This window comes from Pyxicephalus adspersus, chromosome 1 (assembly GCF_032062135.1).
Source record: "Pyxicephalus adspersus chromosome 1, UCB_Pads_2.0, whole genome shotgun sequence".
Taxonomy (NCBI): Eukaryota; Metazoa; Chordata; class Amphibia; order Anura; family Pyxicephalidae; genus Pyxicephalus; species Pyxicephalus adspersus.
Window position 1 is genome coordinate 92984786 of NC_092858.1, and position 18755 is coordinate 93003540.

Sequence of the window (18755 nt, forward strand, 5' to 3'; positions counted from 1 at the left end):
GGCAGCCAGTAGAACAATTTCAGGTTTGGAACTTCCTGCACAGTAGCAGCCATGTGCACAGAGATATAGCTCACTCATGACATCCCTCGGTCCAGTTTAGCGCGTGACCTTGAAACCACGCCCATTCGTAGCACGTGACTTTGGAACCACGCCTCCTTTACGGCGCATTGCCTTGTGGGAAACTAGGCGCTTCGCTGCGTGAGCAGGCGACAAGGAGTCAAGATGGACGCGGGCTTCTTCCGCGTGAGTATCGGGGGATTACAGAGAGGGGGGGGGACGGTGCTGGATTTAACTTGTAATGATGCCGGGGCTTGTTATCTCTGTACTGAGGGCTCCGTGCTTTGGTGGCTGTGTGAAGGGAGCGGGATATGTCGCGGTACAAGCCTCATGAGATAGGCCGCGGCCTGCCTGGTTTATCCAAAGCTAGTTACCAGGCTTGTTGTGGCGGCACGGCTCCTCAGAGAAAGTCACCTCATGTTCGGCTCCTCACCTCCGAGCACCCCGCTGTTTTATAACACCCGGCCCCGTGTACCTTATGTCAGCATGTGGGGCTTCTACCCGGACCGGGCAGATGGAGCGGGACACCCCGCCTGCCTGATGTCTGACTCGAATCATACTACACACCAACACCTATCGTCCTGCACGACATATATATCACACACACCTATCGTCTGCACGACATATATATCACACACACCTATCGTCCTGCACGACATATATATATATATATAGTCGTGCAGTACGATAGATGTGTGATATATCACATATATCATACTGCACTATATATAACACATTTGTTATACTGCCGTCATTGGGATAGCCACAATCTGTGCCATCTCTGTGCTGTTTACTAACAATGCATGGTGTGTGAGAGCTACACAAAGTAACTCAGCAACGTAAAGCCAGCTGTAGTCACCGATCGTAGGGGTCAGATCTCCACTGACTTAAAGCAGGCATTTGGCTGCATAGCAGGGAAGATGTGGTAAGAATAACAGGGCAATGAGGTTTTGATGCAGGGTTACCAAGCATGCTTCATGGAGACTGCTTGATATTTTTAATCGGAGGCAATTTTTAATAGTGCTGGATACCTGCTCCAATTGCCGGACACTATGCTGGGCTCTATTGCAGGGCCAAAAGTGGCGGGAAGAAATCCTGATGTATTTGATGCTTGTTAGTAACAGGATTGCTATGCAGGACACAAAGTTAGGAAAATACGTCGGGTGGTCAGGATCTGGATAGGTTATCATCACACTCACATCCCATCAGTTAGAGAGACCTATGAGACAGAGGTAGTATTAGTCCTAAAGCTAATACACAGGGAGAACATGTGGCTGTCCAGTTGTCTGGACCACAATTCCTGCAATTTTGGATGTCTGGCATCCTTTGGGAACATGCAAATGGCATCACCTTGGTAAAAGTGCCATTAGATAATAACTAAGGGGCACATTTATAAAATGATTATTATTAAACAGTATATAGCGCCATCATATTACGCAGCACTTTACAAACTCCATAGCCATGTCACTAACTGTCCCTTAATGGGGCTTACAATCTAATATCCCTACCATAGTCATATGTCATTACCTTAGGCCAATCGTCATCTTAAGTCTGAAACCAATTTTGGGGGAAAGCCAATTAACCTAACTGCATGTTTTTTGGGATGTGGGAGGAAACCAGAGTACCTGGAGGAAACCTATGCAGACACAGGGAGAATCTGCAAACTCCATTCATAGTGTTTTGGCTAAGATTCAAACCTGGACCTAGCGCTGCAAAGGAAAAATCACAACAAATATAACTTGTTGGCAATTTGCCATTATTGTGTACTGTGAAACCACTGTTAATTTTTACATTTATTGTGGTATTGATAAAAACCGTGCTTGCCTCTTTATAAACATAGTATAAAGTTCCCATACCAATAAAAAAATAAAAGCAATACCTGTAGAGAAAAGAAAAGCATACTTAGGGTGGATTCAGCCCTGCTTTGGGATGGAGCAGTCCCGCACAGTACTCAGCGGCTGGCACTTTGTAGGAAACAATAACGGGTTGAATTGTTTCAGAGTTGTATAGCTTACTGTGGGATTTAACCTCCTTGGCGGTATTTCCGAGAGCTCGGGGTGAAATTTACATACAAAAAGCAGTAACCCCAAGCCACACTCGGGGTAGGAAAAAAATCCTACCTGCTCCCCTTGACCCAGCGGCGTCCACAGTGATCCCCGGTGTGATAGGATGCGTGAAGCGTCAGTACATCGGGGAGGCGTGACTTGGCGGGAAATTTAAAATCAGATTACATTGTAATCTGCCTTTAAAACATTGATCACAGTGATAGTAAAAAAAAAAATCCAAATAATAAATCAAGTTTATTCTCTTATGGTACCCTTGTTTGGACAAATTTTAAAAAAATTCAATTTTTTTAATAAATTTTATTTTATTTATAAAATTATCTATAATATTATAATTTATGATTTGTGTTTCAAACTTTATCATACCCGGGAGTTATTCCTAAGAATTACAGGCCTGAAATATTAAACAACAAATTTCCACGCAAAACAATGTCAAAATGTGCTTTTGACAAAAAAAAAAATACAGACATAATTAGAACACCAGGGGGTTCCAACCTAAACCTGGCAGACTCGCCTATCTACGTTTCATTACAGCGCGCCGCCACCTTGATGTGTTGGGATGATACAATTCCCACACAGGCATTGACATTTTCCAGTGGTTTAAAGGTAAGCTTTAAAATGTTATTAAAAGTGCATAAAACGCATATAAACGCAGTAGGAACGTTTGCATGCGTTTTTAAAATGGTCCATGTGGACTCGGCCTTTAGGAAATTTTGCTTTACTTGCAGAGTCCTAGAGACACAACAGCAAGGTGGGGGAAATATCCGTTGGGAAATTTCTTCTCGTCTCTTGCTCAGTGGACAACTCCAAAATTTTGTATTCCCCCATTTCTAAGTGACATTAGTAATTAGTATTTGACAATTGAAGTTTCGTGCTACAATGGTTTGAATTCATTTTCATAGAGTGCAGCGTTAGACCTCCTATTACAATATGTATAACAGAACAAAACTGCAGTTTATTAACTATAAAGGTCAGTGCTCAACCCAGAAATTTTTGGTGCTGGGTGGGAACAATTTGTAGGTGGGTGGCAGCCCCTGTATTGTGACCCAATTCTTCAGTAACCATCCAAAAACATCCGGGTGGTTACTGAAAAGCTCCGGGTGGTGTGCCCAGCTAAAGGGCTGGGGAGAACACTGAAGGTAATGAAAGCGTGAAGCCTCTTGTAGGTAATGAGAGTAAAGTCTTCGTTGCTGAACAGTGCTTAGTGGTACGCCTACAAACAGGTTTGAGTTTGGTCACACTTTAATAACCCCATTGGTAGGGAGTTTATGCCAGTGACAAGATCTCTGTTGCTACTGGCATATTACACTGTTATAATGGTAATTAGTAAAATTGTAAAATTAATCTATATGCTTACTTAACTGGATATATTTTCGTATAACTCATAATAAAGAAGTTTTGAAAACACATAATTTATTTTTACCTGGTTGCTTTCCCTATCAGATCTTGTCTTCAGTGTTTCAAATGAAGTTTGTTTGCACCTGTCTGAATGGTGACATGTGGAACATTTGAGGCTCCCCTAATTCCTGGTATATTCTAATAATAGCAATAATGTGTGCTGTTGAAGAGTATAGTGCAGTTGTTGGTTGTATTGTGAGGGTTTGTACTATTTTTAGACTTTGGTTTTCTGACAAGATGTACTTTAAAGGATAATTTTCTACTACTTTTTTGTCTGAAATTGTCCTTAGGCTTCTAAAGTAACTGGTTTTCCTGATTGCTTAAAGCTCTACCCATAGCTTAGGTACATTAGCAAAACATTTTGATATGAATTTAGCACTGGACGTTTGAGTTTATGGGATAGTATATCAGGTGTACAGAATTGAGGTACTCGAGTCTTGCCCATTCAAATCAAAGAAGCAGAACGTGGAGATAGTTATCAAGGCAGCAAACTTTCCAAGTTATGATCCCATGCCACACTGCCTGTGCTCTCCTTTGAGGTTTCCTGGTATAATGGAGAACATGACCTCTTGGATCTTGGAGTAGCCCCCACAGATAGAGTAAATGCTCTATCAAGAACACTTTGTATAAATTTTGTATTTTTTTTTTCCCTTTCTATTGTGAACTCTTATGACAAATCACAGACATGCTATGAATACAAGCACATTGCACTAGTTATTTAAATGTTTTGTGTTCAGTTGCTTTTTAATAATCAATGTGCACATGTGCAGTGCATGTATATAATTGTTTGGTTTTCTCAAATGGTTTTCGTTTGTATTATGTTCAAACAATCTTTTGTTTTTATACTATTGTAGGGCACAAGTGCGGAGCAAGATAATCGTTTCAGCAACAAACAGAAGAAGCTTTTGAAGCAACTGAAATTTGCAGAATGCCTGGAAAAGAAGGTAAAGTTTTGCTTAATATTGAAAAGGCAGCATTGCCTGTAGGGCAAAGCCTTTGACAATGTTAATGGTAGAATTTTCAAATCAATAGATCAGAGAACCAAAGTTTTTGTTTTTGGATCTTTCAAAACCTACTAGCCATCTCCACCCCTTTGCTTGCTCAAAAAGCCTTAAAAATTGGTTTGTCTTCATTTTACAATATATTAATATAGTTAAGTTAATGCGATAACTTCATAGAGCCTTCAATTCTTTAGGGGTTCTTTTTGCTGTGCATGTTGCAAACTATACTGCAATCTATAGTGGTAATGAGCTGTTATTCTTAATACTTTGTTTTCCATTGTAGTGAAATTATATTGTATCTTCTTTTTAGGTGGAAATGAGCAAAGTAAACCTGGAAGTTATCAAACCCTGGATAACAAAGCGTGTGACAGAAATTCTGGGCTTTGAAGACGATGTGGTCATTGACTTTATTTTTAACCAGCTGGAAGTGAAGGTATTCCTCATTAAAGGTTTAGGGCTTTGTTTTATTATGTGATAAGTTTGTTTTAGCATGTGCATTGTGTGACCTTAATGCCAGTGTTGGTGGAATAAGTTTAGCTGAAGGTACATGGTATTCAGACTGCAAGTCAGGAAGACGTTAATGTTTTGCTGTGTGACATGATGGGTTAGATGGCAGTTTTCTAATGATGATGTGATTTATGATTTAAAAGGCCTGAACCAAAATGGAAGTTATTCCTTGCGTGTGAAGTATAGCACCATCACCTATTTAGGGCACGGCAGAGTGAGTGTCCAATGTCGCTCTGACCCAACTCTTGATGATGCAGTTTTTGTTCTAGAGGTGAGTTGTGTTACGGTGGATGAGCAAAAACAAAACAAAAAAGCACAGTAAAATTATGTATAATTAAAATCGATTTACATTTAAGACTGACAAAGTTTAAGCATAACTTGTTTAAGAGATTTTTCTATTGCCTTCAATGGGTAAGGAAAAAAAATCTTCAGTGAAAAGAGATTTATTTTAAAGTGTATCAAACTTTAAAAACAAGTTAGAGACTTTATCATTTTTTCCTGTCCTAATATATTTTACTTAATATTGTCAAATATATCTTTAGACACTTTAAAACATCAACCCCCCCAGTATTTATTCAAAGTGCTTTTTTGAAAGTAAATAATTCTGCTCCATGTGTTTCTCATAAATATATGGGATGATATTACTTTAAAGTGCACCTGTGCCCAGACTAGACCTTTAAAATATTTATATATTCTTAACAAGCATTATATGAGCTTTAAAACTAGCAGTCCCTGACTTTTCTATCTACTTTCAATGTTAAGGTATTCATTCTCAAGGTCACAACAAAGACTTAGGTCAGTATTTATTTAGCTTCTAACATCTACTGATTCTTTGGCAGCCTGACAAGAATCTGTTCCACTGTAATGTAAATGTGATCTGGCTAGATGTAGAGCTACCTGATCACATTTACCTGACTGTTAAGGTGACACCCCCACCCACTCAGGTGCAACGGTCGATCAACACATACTTAGTAATTCCAGCCACACCAGAGTGAGAGAAGTACTCTAGATCCCTCCTCTACAGTCGGGTCTAAACCAATGAGCTTGAAACACATTTTAAAGTGGCACATATGATTATGAATGTTGTGAGCATTTTCATGCTTGATCAGTTTGGTATCTATTTACTCAACACCACCTCATGTTTCACATTTATTGAAAAATAAAGGGACTGTATGTGTGCACCTAAAAAATTTGGAATTTTTTTTGCAAGTGTGGGTTTATTTAAACCATTGCACTATTGCCTTGACATAAAACATTTTACCTTAATTTGATTTTATAGGCCACCTGTTTTTTTATTGAGGTTTTCAAAACCTGATGACATATGTGTGGAAAAATAAAAAATAATGGGAAGGCACCAAAAAGGTTACAGTTCTTTCACTGCTTGATCAGGATATGTAAATACTTTAGTAGTATGTATAATCTGGGCACAGGTTTATTTTAAACCTTCCACTGTTAACAAACAAGTTGGTCCAGAGATCAGTTGGATGCTTGCAAGTCAACCAGATTAAAAAAAAATAGTTTTTATAGTGTTGAATTGAAGCATGAGTAAAAAGAGTAGATATTTTTTATATTTATATTTGTGGCTGTGTACTCATTATTGCTTGTTCATTTTTTGCAATTTAGATAAATGATATAACATTAAACTCAAGGTGGTTGAGTTGCTGTAGGCAGTCGGAAGCAAGCCAAGCGAACACCTTTCTCTCCAGGGGAACTTGGAGATACCCCAAACCTCCCCCAAGGTTCCGAGAAGAGGCTGAAGACTGCTGGAATCTGTACTTTGTGCTGTTGCGCTGTGCTTATCTCAAGGGTCTATATTGCTATAATGTGTACATAATATTTCAAAGTGCCCAGAGATCCAGGAAACCTTTTAAGCCTTTGTGGACTATACCACATTATGTTACCCATCAGTGTAGTCATTTGACACATTTTAAGTCCATGCATAAGTCTTCAGTATTCACAAAGCTAATTATAATTTTATGTAATTGTTATGTAGCGCTGTTGCTTAACAAGTATGTAGAATAGGCTTTGCAAAGTCAGAAGAGCAGGTATACAATCAATTTGGCAACATCCACAAAGGGTTAACAGGCTCTTATTTGGAAAAAGATTTGGCAGAATGTTTGCTTCAAAACTAGTAAAACTTAGTTTTCCCTAAATGTACAATTAGAGAGTAAAAAATTACACCTCACTGAAAATGTTTTCAGTACTCACCTGTAAATCTTCCTGTTGTCTCTCTTTCAGAACCCAGACTCTAAAATGATGCAAATCAACCTGACAGGCTTTTTAAATGGCAAAAATGCCCGAGAATTTATGGGAGAACTATGGCCATTACTTCTGAGTGCCCAGGAAAATATTGCTGGCATTCCGACAGCATTTCTTGAACTTAAAAAAGAAGAAATCAAGCAGAGACAGGTGCGTGCGTTTTTTTTATACATCTATCTTCATCAAAGTCAGAGATGTGTTCACTATTTTAGAATGGTGTCAGACATGCATTTCAGCAACATCTTACAGTTACAGCAGGGAAATAAGTATTGAACACATCAATGTTTTTCTCTGTAAATATTGGCCTGAAATTTACACCAGATGTTGGTAGCAACGCAAGTAATCCACACATATAAAGAATTCAAAAGAAACGTTCATAAACTAAGTTATGTGTAATAAAGTGGAATGGCGCAGGGATGCGCTTACTGAAATTTATTTACTACTAAATAGAAAGCCTTTGTTTGGTAATGACAGCCTGGAAACACCTTCTATAAGAAGAAACTAATCTCATGCATTTGCTCAGGTGTGCTTTTGGTCCTATTCTTACACACAAACTGTACTCAAACCTTGAAGGGTGCCCGGGGCCTTTTCTATAAACTCTGATCTTAAGTTCTTTCCATAGATTTTCAATTAGATTCAAGTCAGCTGACTGGGCCATTTTAGCATCTTTATTTTCTTTCTCTGAAACCAATTAAGGGTTTTCCTGGCTGTGTGTTTGGGATCATTGTCTTACTGAATTGTCCATCCTCCTTTCATCTTCAGCATCCTGGTAGATGGCAGCAGATTATTATCAAGAATACAATTGTGTTTTGTTTTTTTACAGTTCATTTCTCTATCCATCCTTCCTTCAGTTAATAATTAATGAAGTCTGCCAGTACCACATGCTGAAAAACAGCCAAACTTCACTGTTGTTTTTTGGTTGATGTGAATTGGCATTTCTCCTCCAAACAAAAAGGTGTGCAATGACATCCAAAGAGTTCAATTTTGGTCTCATCTGATCAGTTTTTATTCTCACAGTATTTCACTGGTTTGTTCAATTGTTGTACAGCAAAATTTAAACAAGCTTTAACATGCATTTGCTTTATTGGTGGAGAAATATTTACTGAGAAAAATGTTGACGTGTTCAACTGAGATCAGCTGTGTGTTTTTTTTTTTTTTTTTTTTATATACCTGGAATCCATTTATAGGAGAAATTATGCTGTTTGTTGCTTATAATTGTTTTAAATGCCATACTTCCATTTAAATTTGTCTTTACTTGTCATAAGTCAGTATTCTCCCTGTGAAGGTTTTGCTGACGCTTGGCTGGCTGACATCGAACAACTGCTCAGTCAGGGCTCTGTGCAGAGAGAGTTGTCTGTGCGTCGGGACCGCTTGCCAGGTCTGCTGGTGTATCGGGAGATTTATATTTTGTAGATTTGACTTTAAATACTCTTTTTTTTTTTTTTTTTTTTTTTTTTTTTTTTTTTTTTACTTAATCTTTTTCACTCCTGAACTAGCTGCAGCTGTTCACTAAAGGTTTGCTATGTTTAGATCATAAACTTTGTTGCCCTCACAGAGCTCCGCTGTACCAAGGTAAACATATGCTGTTGTAATGGTAGGTTCAGACCTTTATTGGTCACAGGCAATCCTAAGCAGCTCCCAGCAATCCACAAGAAAATTGACTTATTTATATAAGTACACGTCTCCTTTCCCTAAAGTTTATTAAAAATTGTGGACCCTCATGTGATCTTTAGTGTTTTTATTTCTTTTGTCATAAGTAAATGAAGATACCCTTGATTTGGTGGCAATCATGGAGACTTTCTGCAGCCCATAGCTTAAGTAATTTTTTTTCTTTTAGATTGAACAAGAGAAACTTGCTTCTCTAAAAAAGCAAGATGAAGACAAAGATAGAAGAGATAAAGATGACAGAGACAAAAGAGATCGATCCAGAACTCCAAGAAGGTAGGAATCTAAGGTTCTAAATACCCAGTACTTCTCATTTTGTTTATTTATATAATTTTTTCTTCTATTCATGGGAATTATTTTAGACTACTATCCCTAACAACCACTCAGTCTTAGGCTCTTAGTTATGCATTTAGTAACATTGGCAGGTGGTCATTCTTTATCATTCAGATATTTAAATTTGGCTGCTTTCAATTTTTTTGTAGGCGGAAATCAAGGTCATCCTCACCACGGAGAAGGTCTCCAAACAGGAGAGAGAGGAAGCGGAGTCACTCTCATTCACCAAGGCATAAAACTAAAAGTCCAAGCCCTTCTCCAGTATTTGAGAAAGGGGAAGCTGAAATTCAAGAACCTGAACCCTCTCTGAAAGTGAAGGAACCCTCTGTACAGGAGGCAACATCATCAAGGTAATTATTAAACCCCCCCACCACCACCACCACCAATATTCCCGAGTGTGACTTGGGGTGGATTTACAATGCAAAAAGCGGTAATCCTGAGTCGCACTGGGGGTTGCTAAAAACATTTTAAAAAACACCTGTTCTTTTGTGGCATCCTTCTGGTCCCTGCAGGTTCTTGGGACATGTCTTCTTCCTCCGATCTTCAGCCGGTGAATGCAGAGACGCCGGTGCGGGAAGAGCAGCGAGAAATTCAAATAATTTTGTATTGGATTCAATAGAAAATAGCTGTATTAAGTCCAATACAAAGAAATCTTTATATAATTATAATATGTATATATTATACATGCTTCTGCACAGTTATATTACCTATTACATTTTACATGTTTCGCTATTTTTTATTTAACAGATTTTTGTGTTTTTTTTATTTAAAGTTTATTATTGAACCTAATAAATGTATTAAGTAATGGACATATTTTGTTGAGGTATGCCAAAGAATTATAGGCTACAATGTAAAATAAATTTCCATGAAAAATGTAACTTTTTGCCTGGAAATACGGACAGAATTAGAATGCTAGGGGGGTTAAAAGTGAACAATCTTTCCTAGTTTTCCTGTTTTTTGCCTCCACATTTAAACAAGCATTTTTATTTACTTTTAAATAACCGCAGATCTAAAGGCTTATAATAGATGAAGAATCATAAAAATGTTTATTTCCTCTAAATCATCAGTGATAAAAGTGTAATTTTTTAAGTAGTTTCTTCTTCAGCCAATGTGGTTTTGGGTTTTTCCCCACCTTTGGGGAAACTTAAGGGATAATTTGTGACTTTTCAATGACCTTGGTAATTGTGTTTTTTGTTTTTTTACATGCTCCACAAAAAAAGAATATTTTCATCTTGCCTTGTTTTTTTTTTTTTTTTTTTTTCATTTTGTAATTTGTCATTGTTTTAATGTCTATATTTACAAAACTGTAACAATGAAAGTTTAAAGAAATGATCAAAAAAAATGTTTTTTATTCCTTAGTGACATAGTGAAAGCTTCTAAACCAGATCTTGTGGTAGTTACAAAAGAAACATCACCAGAGCCAAATTCACGAAAGCTAAAGGAGAAAGAGAGACCTCGTCACAAGTCACGTTCACGCTCCAAATCAAAATCCAAGTCTCGTTCTCCTTCCCACTCAAGAGTACGAAGGCGTCATCGATCAAGATCTAGGTATTTACCGTAGCATTTGAATTGCGTTTTGTTTTACTAATGTTAAAAAAAAAAGATATACCTGTTCTTTAATATTCATGAATTTTTCAGGTCTTACAGCCCTAGGAGAAGGCCCAGCCCACGACGTAGACCTTCACCGAGGAGAAGGAGTCCACCTCGTCGAATGGCACCACCACCTAGGCACAAGAGAAGTAGGAGTCCAGTTAGACGGTAAGTACTAAAGTTTTAGGCAAAGCCTGTGGACTAGATATGTGTCTTTTTTTTTTTTTCTCTAGTTCTGTTAGTATTTATTAAGGAAGACCTAGGATACCTGTAGAATATGCATTACCTACAGGAAGTTATTCCTCCTGAGTGACACCTGACAGCTCATTTTTGTGTGCTTAGAGAGATTTCATTAGCCTTGTAATTAATGTTCCTCTGTGAGATCATTTGCTAACTGTTCAATAAAAATCATACAGAAGGCGACGCTCTTCAGCATCTGTGTCTGGAAGCAGCAGCTCCTCCTCATCATCACATTCACCTCCTCCAAAGAAACTACCCAAAAGAATGTCCTCTAGCCCACCACGCAAACCTCGCCGCTCCTCACCATCTGCAAGTCCTCCAAGAAGGCGTTATAGGCAGTCTCCTCCACCAAGCCCACCTCCAAAAAGGCATTCCCCCTCCCCAAAGTCTTCCCGTCCCAGAAAGACTCGAGGATCTGTTTCTCCTTCTCGTGCACAAGGTAGGATTTTTTTTTTTTTTTTTTTTTTTTTTTTTTTTTTTTTTTTTTTTTTTTTTTTATGCCTTGGTTTTACAGGGATGAAAGTTTAGTATTTTTTTAAATTCTAATATGTAGTTTTTGGTTATTTCCTGCATTTAAAAAAAAGTTTAGCAGATGTTTTCCTGTAGCATGGTATTATTACCTGTTAATCTTGCCAATAGGTTATTTTTTGATGTACTAGATGACAAAGGCCAACTTCAGATTCTGCTTATAAAGCAGCTAAAGCAACATTTTTGTTCTTTGATTTTCGCTTTGGAAAGTATATACAATTCATGCATCTACTGATAATTGTCACCGTTGCCAGTGGGTTTATGTCTGTATTCTACCTGGAAATGTTTTAAGATGTGGGGTGGCCCCTGTATTATGACCCAACTTTTCAGTAACCACCCAACCCCAGTTGCAGGTGGTGCACCCAGCTTAAAGGGACTAGTGTGAACACTGATGTCTGCTTCTGGCTGATCAACAAAAGCGGAAGATGGCTAGTGTAATTGCAGATCACATTTATATTACCATAACAGCTCAGGATGTGAATAGGAGGGTGTAGTACCTTTTATTTTCGTCAGGCAGTTTGACCTATTACAGAAAGTGGAAAAATACTAAAAGGTAAATGATCAAGATCAATAATTTATAGGGGGTCTCAGTGACAATGTGTGTTAAAACTTAAGATTGTTTGTCATTCTACTTTAATTTTGCCTAATACAATAATGTATCCTTTTGTTTACCATCTAGTACCAAAACACAAAATTCCAGAAAAGAGAAAGACCCCATCCCCTTCTCCAAAACCTCGGAAGAGAGACTCTTCCGATTCAGGTAAACTCAAGACCGTATCAAACTGCAATATTTTCATTGGTAATAAACCCTTTAAACATAGAATATATAGTATATATTGCCAGTAGTTGGATTCTGAACTGCTGAAGCATTTGTAAATTTTTTTTTTTTTTGTAGACGATGAAAAGGCAGGCAAAATGGGAGCTTCGGATTCGGTACAGCAGCGCCGACAGTACAGAAGACAGAACCAACAGTCATCCTCTGGTGCGAACCTTATGTTATTTTGTGTCGTAGCACCAAACTTTAATCAGCAAAATGTCATTGTTTGCAATAACTTTTGAGGAAATTTCAACCTTTATCCCATTCAACTCTGTTTTTCAAAACTTCTCATTGTACAAGTTGCACAACCTCTATTTTTGTTGCATATTACCTATTGTGATTTAAGTTTATTTTTTAATTTTTTTTAAGACTCTGGATCATCCTCGTCTTCAGAGGATGACAGGCCAAAGCGCATTGCAGTTAAGAACGGAGAGGTTGGCAGAAGGCGTAGACATTCACCATCAAGAAGCCCTTCACCTTCAAAGAAGAGACCCAAGGATCCATCTCCACGGTACATACCCCCCCATCCCCAGCAGAATTCAACTTTTTTTTAAAAAAAATTAGGTTATGTGTTTAAAACTGTTTATTTCCTTCTTGCTGTCAGGATGCAGACTGTGAAAAGGTGGCATTCACCTCTTCCTAAAAGGTTGGTTTAGGCATGGTTGTTGTCCTTTTGCTGTTGGTCTTGGTAGACTTAAGTGATCAGACAGTTCTGCTGGTGACATGACATAGTTGCAGTATTCATAATATTTTATTAATTAACTACATTTTTATAATTATCCAGTGTAATATAATGGCCAGTATTTTAGCAGAATGTACCTGAAATCCATGCCAAAGCCCTTTGTATTTTGGGGTGAAAGGTCCATATTCACTAATATGGTTCAATGTTAGTTATGCTACGTAAGCTCATTTCATTAGGTTACATTGGCATCTCCATTTTTTTTAAGTTACTGTCCCTATCACTTGCCTTTGTTTAAATTGGTCATTCTCTGGGCATAATCACGATTTCTGTTCTGTCTGTGACAGGAACTGAATGGAATTCTCCATGATGGGACACATAGTGAATAACATGCATTTGACCTATTTTATACTTTACCCTAAACAAAAACTGACTTTACATACACTTTCAAAGATTACCATTTTTCTATAATTTGACACTCCTGTATTTCTTCTAAACAATACAATTGTATTACTTTCATTTCTACAGCAGAAGGAGGAGAAGTCCATCTCCACCTCCAGCAAGAAGAAGGCGTAGTCCTTCTCCACCTCCGCCCCCCAGAAGGCGCCGATCTCCATCTCCTCAAAGACGCAGGTAAGGGCTAATAAGAGTTTAATGCTCAAATAAATCTAATATTGATCAACGCAAATTCCACTAGTAATCACATTGATTGTTAAATACAGTGTATGTAAATGTCATGTAAAGTCAGCCAATGGGAACCATGGTTCTTGTAGTTGCAGGAAGAAGGTAGCAATTGTCTGACTTTAGTCTCTTAACACGAAAAAAAAAATAAGAAATGGCAGTGTGGATTGTTGTACGGCGAATCTTTGAAATTTTTCTCTGAAATTCTAAGGTTCGGCGGTACTGATAATTTATTTAACATGAGAATTTGCCTTGTTCGCTTGAGAAATTTAGATCTTTAAATCTATTTTTCATTTTTTTTTTTTTTTTTTTGTTTTGTTTCGTTATATAGATCTCCATCTCCTCACAGACATTCTTCTTCGCAAAGACGGTACTCCCCACCTATTCAAAGAAGATACTCTCCCTCCCCACCCCCAAAAAGGAGAACGTCTTCACCTTTGCCCCAACCACCTCCAAAACGTCGACTATCACAGTCTCCGCCTCCATCCAAGCGCAGAATATCACATTCGCCTCCACCGAAACATAAAGGATCTCCTACAGGAAAGAGGCATTCTCCTTCACTACCCTCTAAACACAGAAAAGGAGCTTCTCCTAGCCGATTAGGGCGGGAAACTCGGTCCCCACCACAGGCTAAACGTTCCTCACCATCTCCACGTCCACGAGCACCTAGAAGCTCGGAAAGTCCTCTGACTCACAGGAGGGGAGAGTCTTTATCTCCTCCCAGGAGGCAGCAGTCCCCTTCACCAAGCACTAGGCCTATTAGACGAGTGTCCAGAACACCAGAACCGAAGAAACCTAAAAAGTAATTTACTTTAGTTATTCTTTTGAGTGTATAGATCAGTCTAAATTGTATACTAATATTTGCTTTTTGTCCTAGGGATTCACCCAGTCCACAACGTGCAAGAGGCTCATCATCGCGATCTGTTTCTGGGTCCCCTGAACCAGCTCCTAAAAAGCAAGTAGTCGCCCCATCCCGGTCGAGGTCTCGTTCCCGGTCTGGCAACTGGTCCCCAGCTCCAGCAACTACTAAAAAGACAAAGAGTGCTACACCTAGCCCATCTCCTGCTCAGGTATGTTTGCCAAAAAAAAGTTTTTTTACTATTTTAGATTTTTTTTAACCTCCTGGGCGGTTTATTTTTGTCTGGATGTATCTAAAAGCGGTACATTGTTTTTCATGTAAATTTATTTTACAGTATAATAGAATAGTAAAATAGTTGGAAACACAAAAATAAATTTAATAATAAACTTTGACATGATTTTGTGTTTCGAACGTTATTATATATACTGTAAAATACATTTTCATGAAAGACACAATGTACTGCTTTTAGATGTAGAAATCCAATGTATTGCATTCAATACAGTTATTTTGTATTGAAGGCAGTACAAAGTAATTTAAAATTCCCGCCGCACCCCTAGAGATGGCTGTAGGCTGGAACTCCTGGGGAACGTCAGCACACTAGCCGGGGGACAGATTGAGGAAGGAGACGCGGTCAGAGGATGGCAGCAGCCTAAAGGACACCTATGGGACCAGGCGTTTGTTTTTTACTTTTTTTAACTACCCCTAGTGTAACTCGAAGTTACCACTTCAGATTTTTTTTTTTTTTACCCCAAGTCACACTCGGGGTTACTGCTGGGGAGGTTACATGCCTACAAGAGCTGATGGCATTTCCTAGGCCATTCAAATTTCAGTATGTGTTTTGTAACTAAAAGATATTTTGTTTTCTTGCCCTTGGTGTACTGGAAGTCAAGTCTGTTTATTATTATATAGACCCACGTTTGAAGCTCTGGAGTCAATGTTTTTAAGTACTCTATTTGTTCTTCTAGACCTCTGATCAGGATGGTGGTGGAGGTAAAAAGAAAAAGAAGAAAAAGGACAAGAAACACAAAAAAGAGAAAAAGCACAAGAAGCACAAAAAACATAAGAAAGAAAAGGCTGCTGCCACATCTCCAGAAGCTGGTGAACCTGATGTAGACACTGAGGCAAAGAAGGTGAGGAAGCTGCATGTTTGCTAATACTTTTCATTATGCACACTACCATTTAAAGTCCATTCAGCTCTCGAAAAGTGCATTTCCCCAGGTTTCCGAAATTTAAAGCTGCGTCTGCATAAAAGTAGACGCTGTTAATTTTGGGGGTGGGAGATATAAGGAGACCCATTACCAAGTTTCGGTAGCAAATTACTGTTCTGCCTCCTTTTCTGTCTTCTGCTGCAGCGTAATAAAAATTCTGATGATGCCGGCCGTGTACCCTCCTAAACAAAAATCCTGTACATTTCCCCCCACCAGGAGACTGAAAGTGATGGCGATGAAAATCTAGACGACCTGGAGAAGCATTTACGAGAGAAGGCTCTGCGTTCCATGAGAAAAGCACAGGTTTCCCCTCAGTCCTAGTGGTGTTCGCTTTCCAGTTCCAATAGTATAAATTTTATATATATATATATTTTTTTTTTCAGGTGGCTGAAAGGGAACTTGTGATGTGGAAAAATAAGTCTGCCATTACTCTTTCTACTAAAATTCCCAGTGGCCTGACTGTCCTGTAGCTCTTGAGTTTGTTGAGTCACTTACTAAGAATAAGCATGCAGATCAGAGCTGATATTCCTGTAATAAATGCACTTGCTGCATACTTGTTCTACTTCATACTGAATCTAAAAATTCAGCATGACAGCCAGGCTAAAGGCATTTTCATGGAGGTCTAACATGGCAGCCTTTGGTTTTCTGGCATGATGACTTTCCTTTATTGCACGGAATGGTTTTCCAGTTATTACTAGGTTGAGGTTTGGCTATGTTATTCCTGTAAATCAAAATCCACTCAATGACTTCAAGGAGTTTGAAGGCCGCTGTAAGATATGCGGTTTGACTGTGCAGTCTTTGGCCCCTTACTGTATTTCATTCCTGTTCTGTCAGGATTGACATTTTGAGGAGTTAAACTATTTTTCTCCTGATGTGTGCTTTTAATATCTTCCATTGTCTAGCCATTTCTATCCCAGAATAAGTAAACATTACAGACCATTTATTTTCATAACCATTTTGTGAAGAGCATACTGACTGGTGATAGTTAAGATGGCCCATGCAATACATTAGTATGTAAGAGGTAACAGTTGTAGTCTAATGTGGATTTCTTGCTCTGAATACCTTTTTGTATGTGGCCACCAAGACAAGTTTACCTCTGGGTTTGTTGTATTCATCAAATGTCCTTTTTCCCCACAGTGTTGTGGATACGTTTTTCATTTGAAAAGATAACTTGGAACACTGGAATTTCATGACTATGTTATTAAAGTTTTTTTTTTTTTTAAGTTGGAGTCTCGCCTTGCTTTCTTATATTATTGTGTGTGTGTGTGTATATATATATATATATATATATTTTTTTTTTTTGTCTGACTTTCGAAAATACTATTATTATTACTATATAATTAATATTATTATTATTACTAAAAGTATTAGTGCTGCATAAAAGCAATCACAATTACAAAGTCATTTACTTAATAAGTCGCAAAGTTTTATCCTTGTAAATACATCCACTTCCAGATCAGCATACCTAAGTATACATCACAGGTCTATTTGCATGAATTAATTTTTGTAATGTGTGCAAGTTGGAACATAGTATGGGACAGGCTAATCTATATGTATGTCCCCATAAAGTCATGTAACTTCATACTTTCATGCTGTTATAACTAAACTGTTCATCTAGTATCAACACATTTATCCATTCCGTGTATGATGAAGGCATTTACTTTTCTCTTATGTACGATCTGTTGCACACAATCCACAACTGCGTGTACAGTGGCCACACTAAAAATCATTGGTATAGGGCACTGCAATATTAACCCTCAGCATTGTCAGTAGACTCAATAAAATCCAAGAATACCAATGTAAAATGCTGTCTACATGAACCCCAATGGCCTCAACCTCTTCTTTTAGAGAGTGTATTTTGGTTATTCTGTGTGTATGTGTATATATATGAAGCCACACTATATTGTAGGCCAGGGGTGCCCATACCTTTTAAAATGACCATGTCAAAATGATCTACCAACATTAAAAGTTGGTAAGAGCAATTGTTCTCTGTGGGAAGAATTGTCTAGACTTGCACGTGTGCAGGATTTCAAAGAACCAGAGCCAATGAATACGAAGGGAATCTATGGATTTTTACTTTTATTAATAGATAACACTTTTGTCCATCCGGTAATGAAGTCCCCTTCCTTTAGGATCAATCTGCCGATTGCTGCACTCCTTTATAAAAGGAATAAAATCTCCACTTTTTCTAAGTATTGGTGTCTATTTAAATATTATCTTTCTTTACAATAAGAATTTATGTTACATAACTTATTGGGGACTTTTTGAGTTACATATGCAATAAACTGCACGATTAATTAGATTGAATCAGTGTTTATCAACCTTTTTAACATTTAGGAACTCTTCCGGAAATACCTTTCAGGCTTCAGGCAACCCGGTATAATTACTATAGGTGCAACTGAACAGTCCATTAGTGTGGTAGACCGTAAAAGAATGCATATCCTTACAGATCGCAAAAAGACCATTGCTGTTACTTAAATGGACCTGAGTGGTCCAAACTGCTTATTGCTCAAGAAACCCCTACTAACTTCTGGGGGTAATGCTGGTTCAAATATTCAGTATGATTTACAGGTACACCACAAGATGGCAATAACACTTCATTATGGTTACAGTCATATTGATAATCTAGCTGTGTTTTAGTCTGCTATTCTATTCAATGCATTTATGTTTATGGGAGGAAATAAACTCATATATACTTTATAAGTAAAAGTTCATGGACACCTGACCATCATGCCTACGTTTGCTTGTACATCCTGTTTATGGCAATCACAACTTCCACTCTGCTTAGAAGGCTTTCCACAATAATAGAGTTCAGGTACTGATGTGAGCTTCTTGAAATCCCTGGCAGGCTTCGACCAGGAGAGAAAGCA

The 18755-nt window shown here is 38.0% G+C and overlaps 1 protein-coding gene across 7 annotated transcripts; it reads left to right on the forward strand.

Annotated features, from left to right (window-relative positions):
* The first annotated feature begins 120 nt into the window (after nt 1-120).
* SRRM1 (serine and arginine repetitive matrix 1) lies at nt 121-17108 on the forward strand. Of its 7 annotated transcripts, XM_072419193.1 has the most exons (19): nt 4446-4462; nt 4830-4952; nt 5170-5297; nt 6650-6833; nt 7265-7435; nt 9123-9226; nt 9433-9633; nt 10643-10831; nt 10922-11041; nt 11290-11552; nt 12321-12401; nt 12537-12623; nt 12828-12969; nt 13063-13104; nt 13666-13770; nt 14150-14620; nt 14696-14888; nt 15643-15807; nt 16102-17108. In XM_072419193.1, the coding sequence occupies exons 5-19, from the start codon at nt 7280-7282 to the stop codon at nt 16204-16206; spliced, it is 2424 nt and encodes an 807-aa protein (XP_072275294.1). In that variant the 5' UTR covers nt 4446-4462; nt 4830-4952; nt 5170-5297; nt 6650-6833; nt 7265-7279; the 3' UTR covers nt 16207-17108. The 7 variants fall into 7 exon arrangements, with proteins under 7 accessions (XP_072275292.1, XP_072275286.1, XP_072275291.1 ...); XM_072419191.1 differs by lacking the exons at nt 5170-5297; nt 6650-6833 and adding an exon at nt 121-243 and having other exon boundaries at nt 4373-4462; nt 16030-17108; XM_072419185.1 differs by lacking the exons at nt 5170-5297; nt 6650-6833 and adding an exon at nt 121-243 and having other exon boundaries at nt 4373-4462.
* The last annotated feature ends 1647 nt before the right edge of the window (nt 17109-18755 follow it).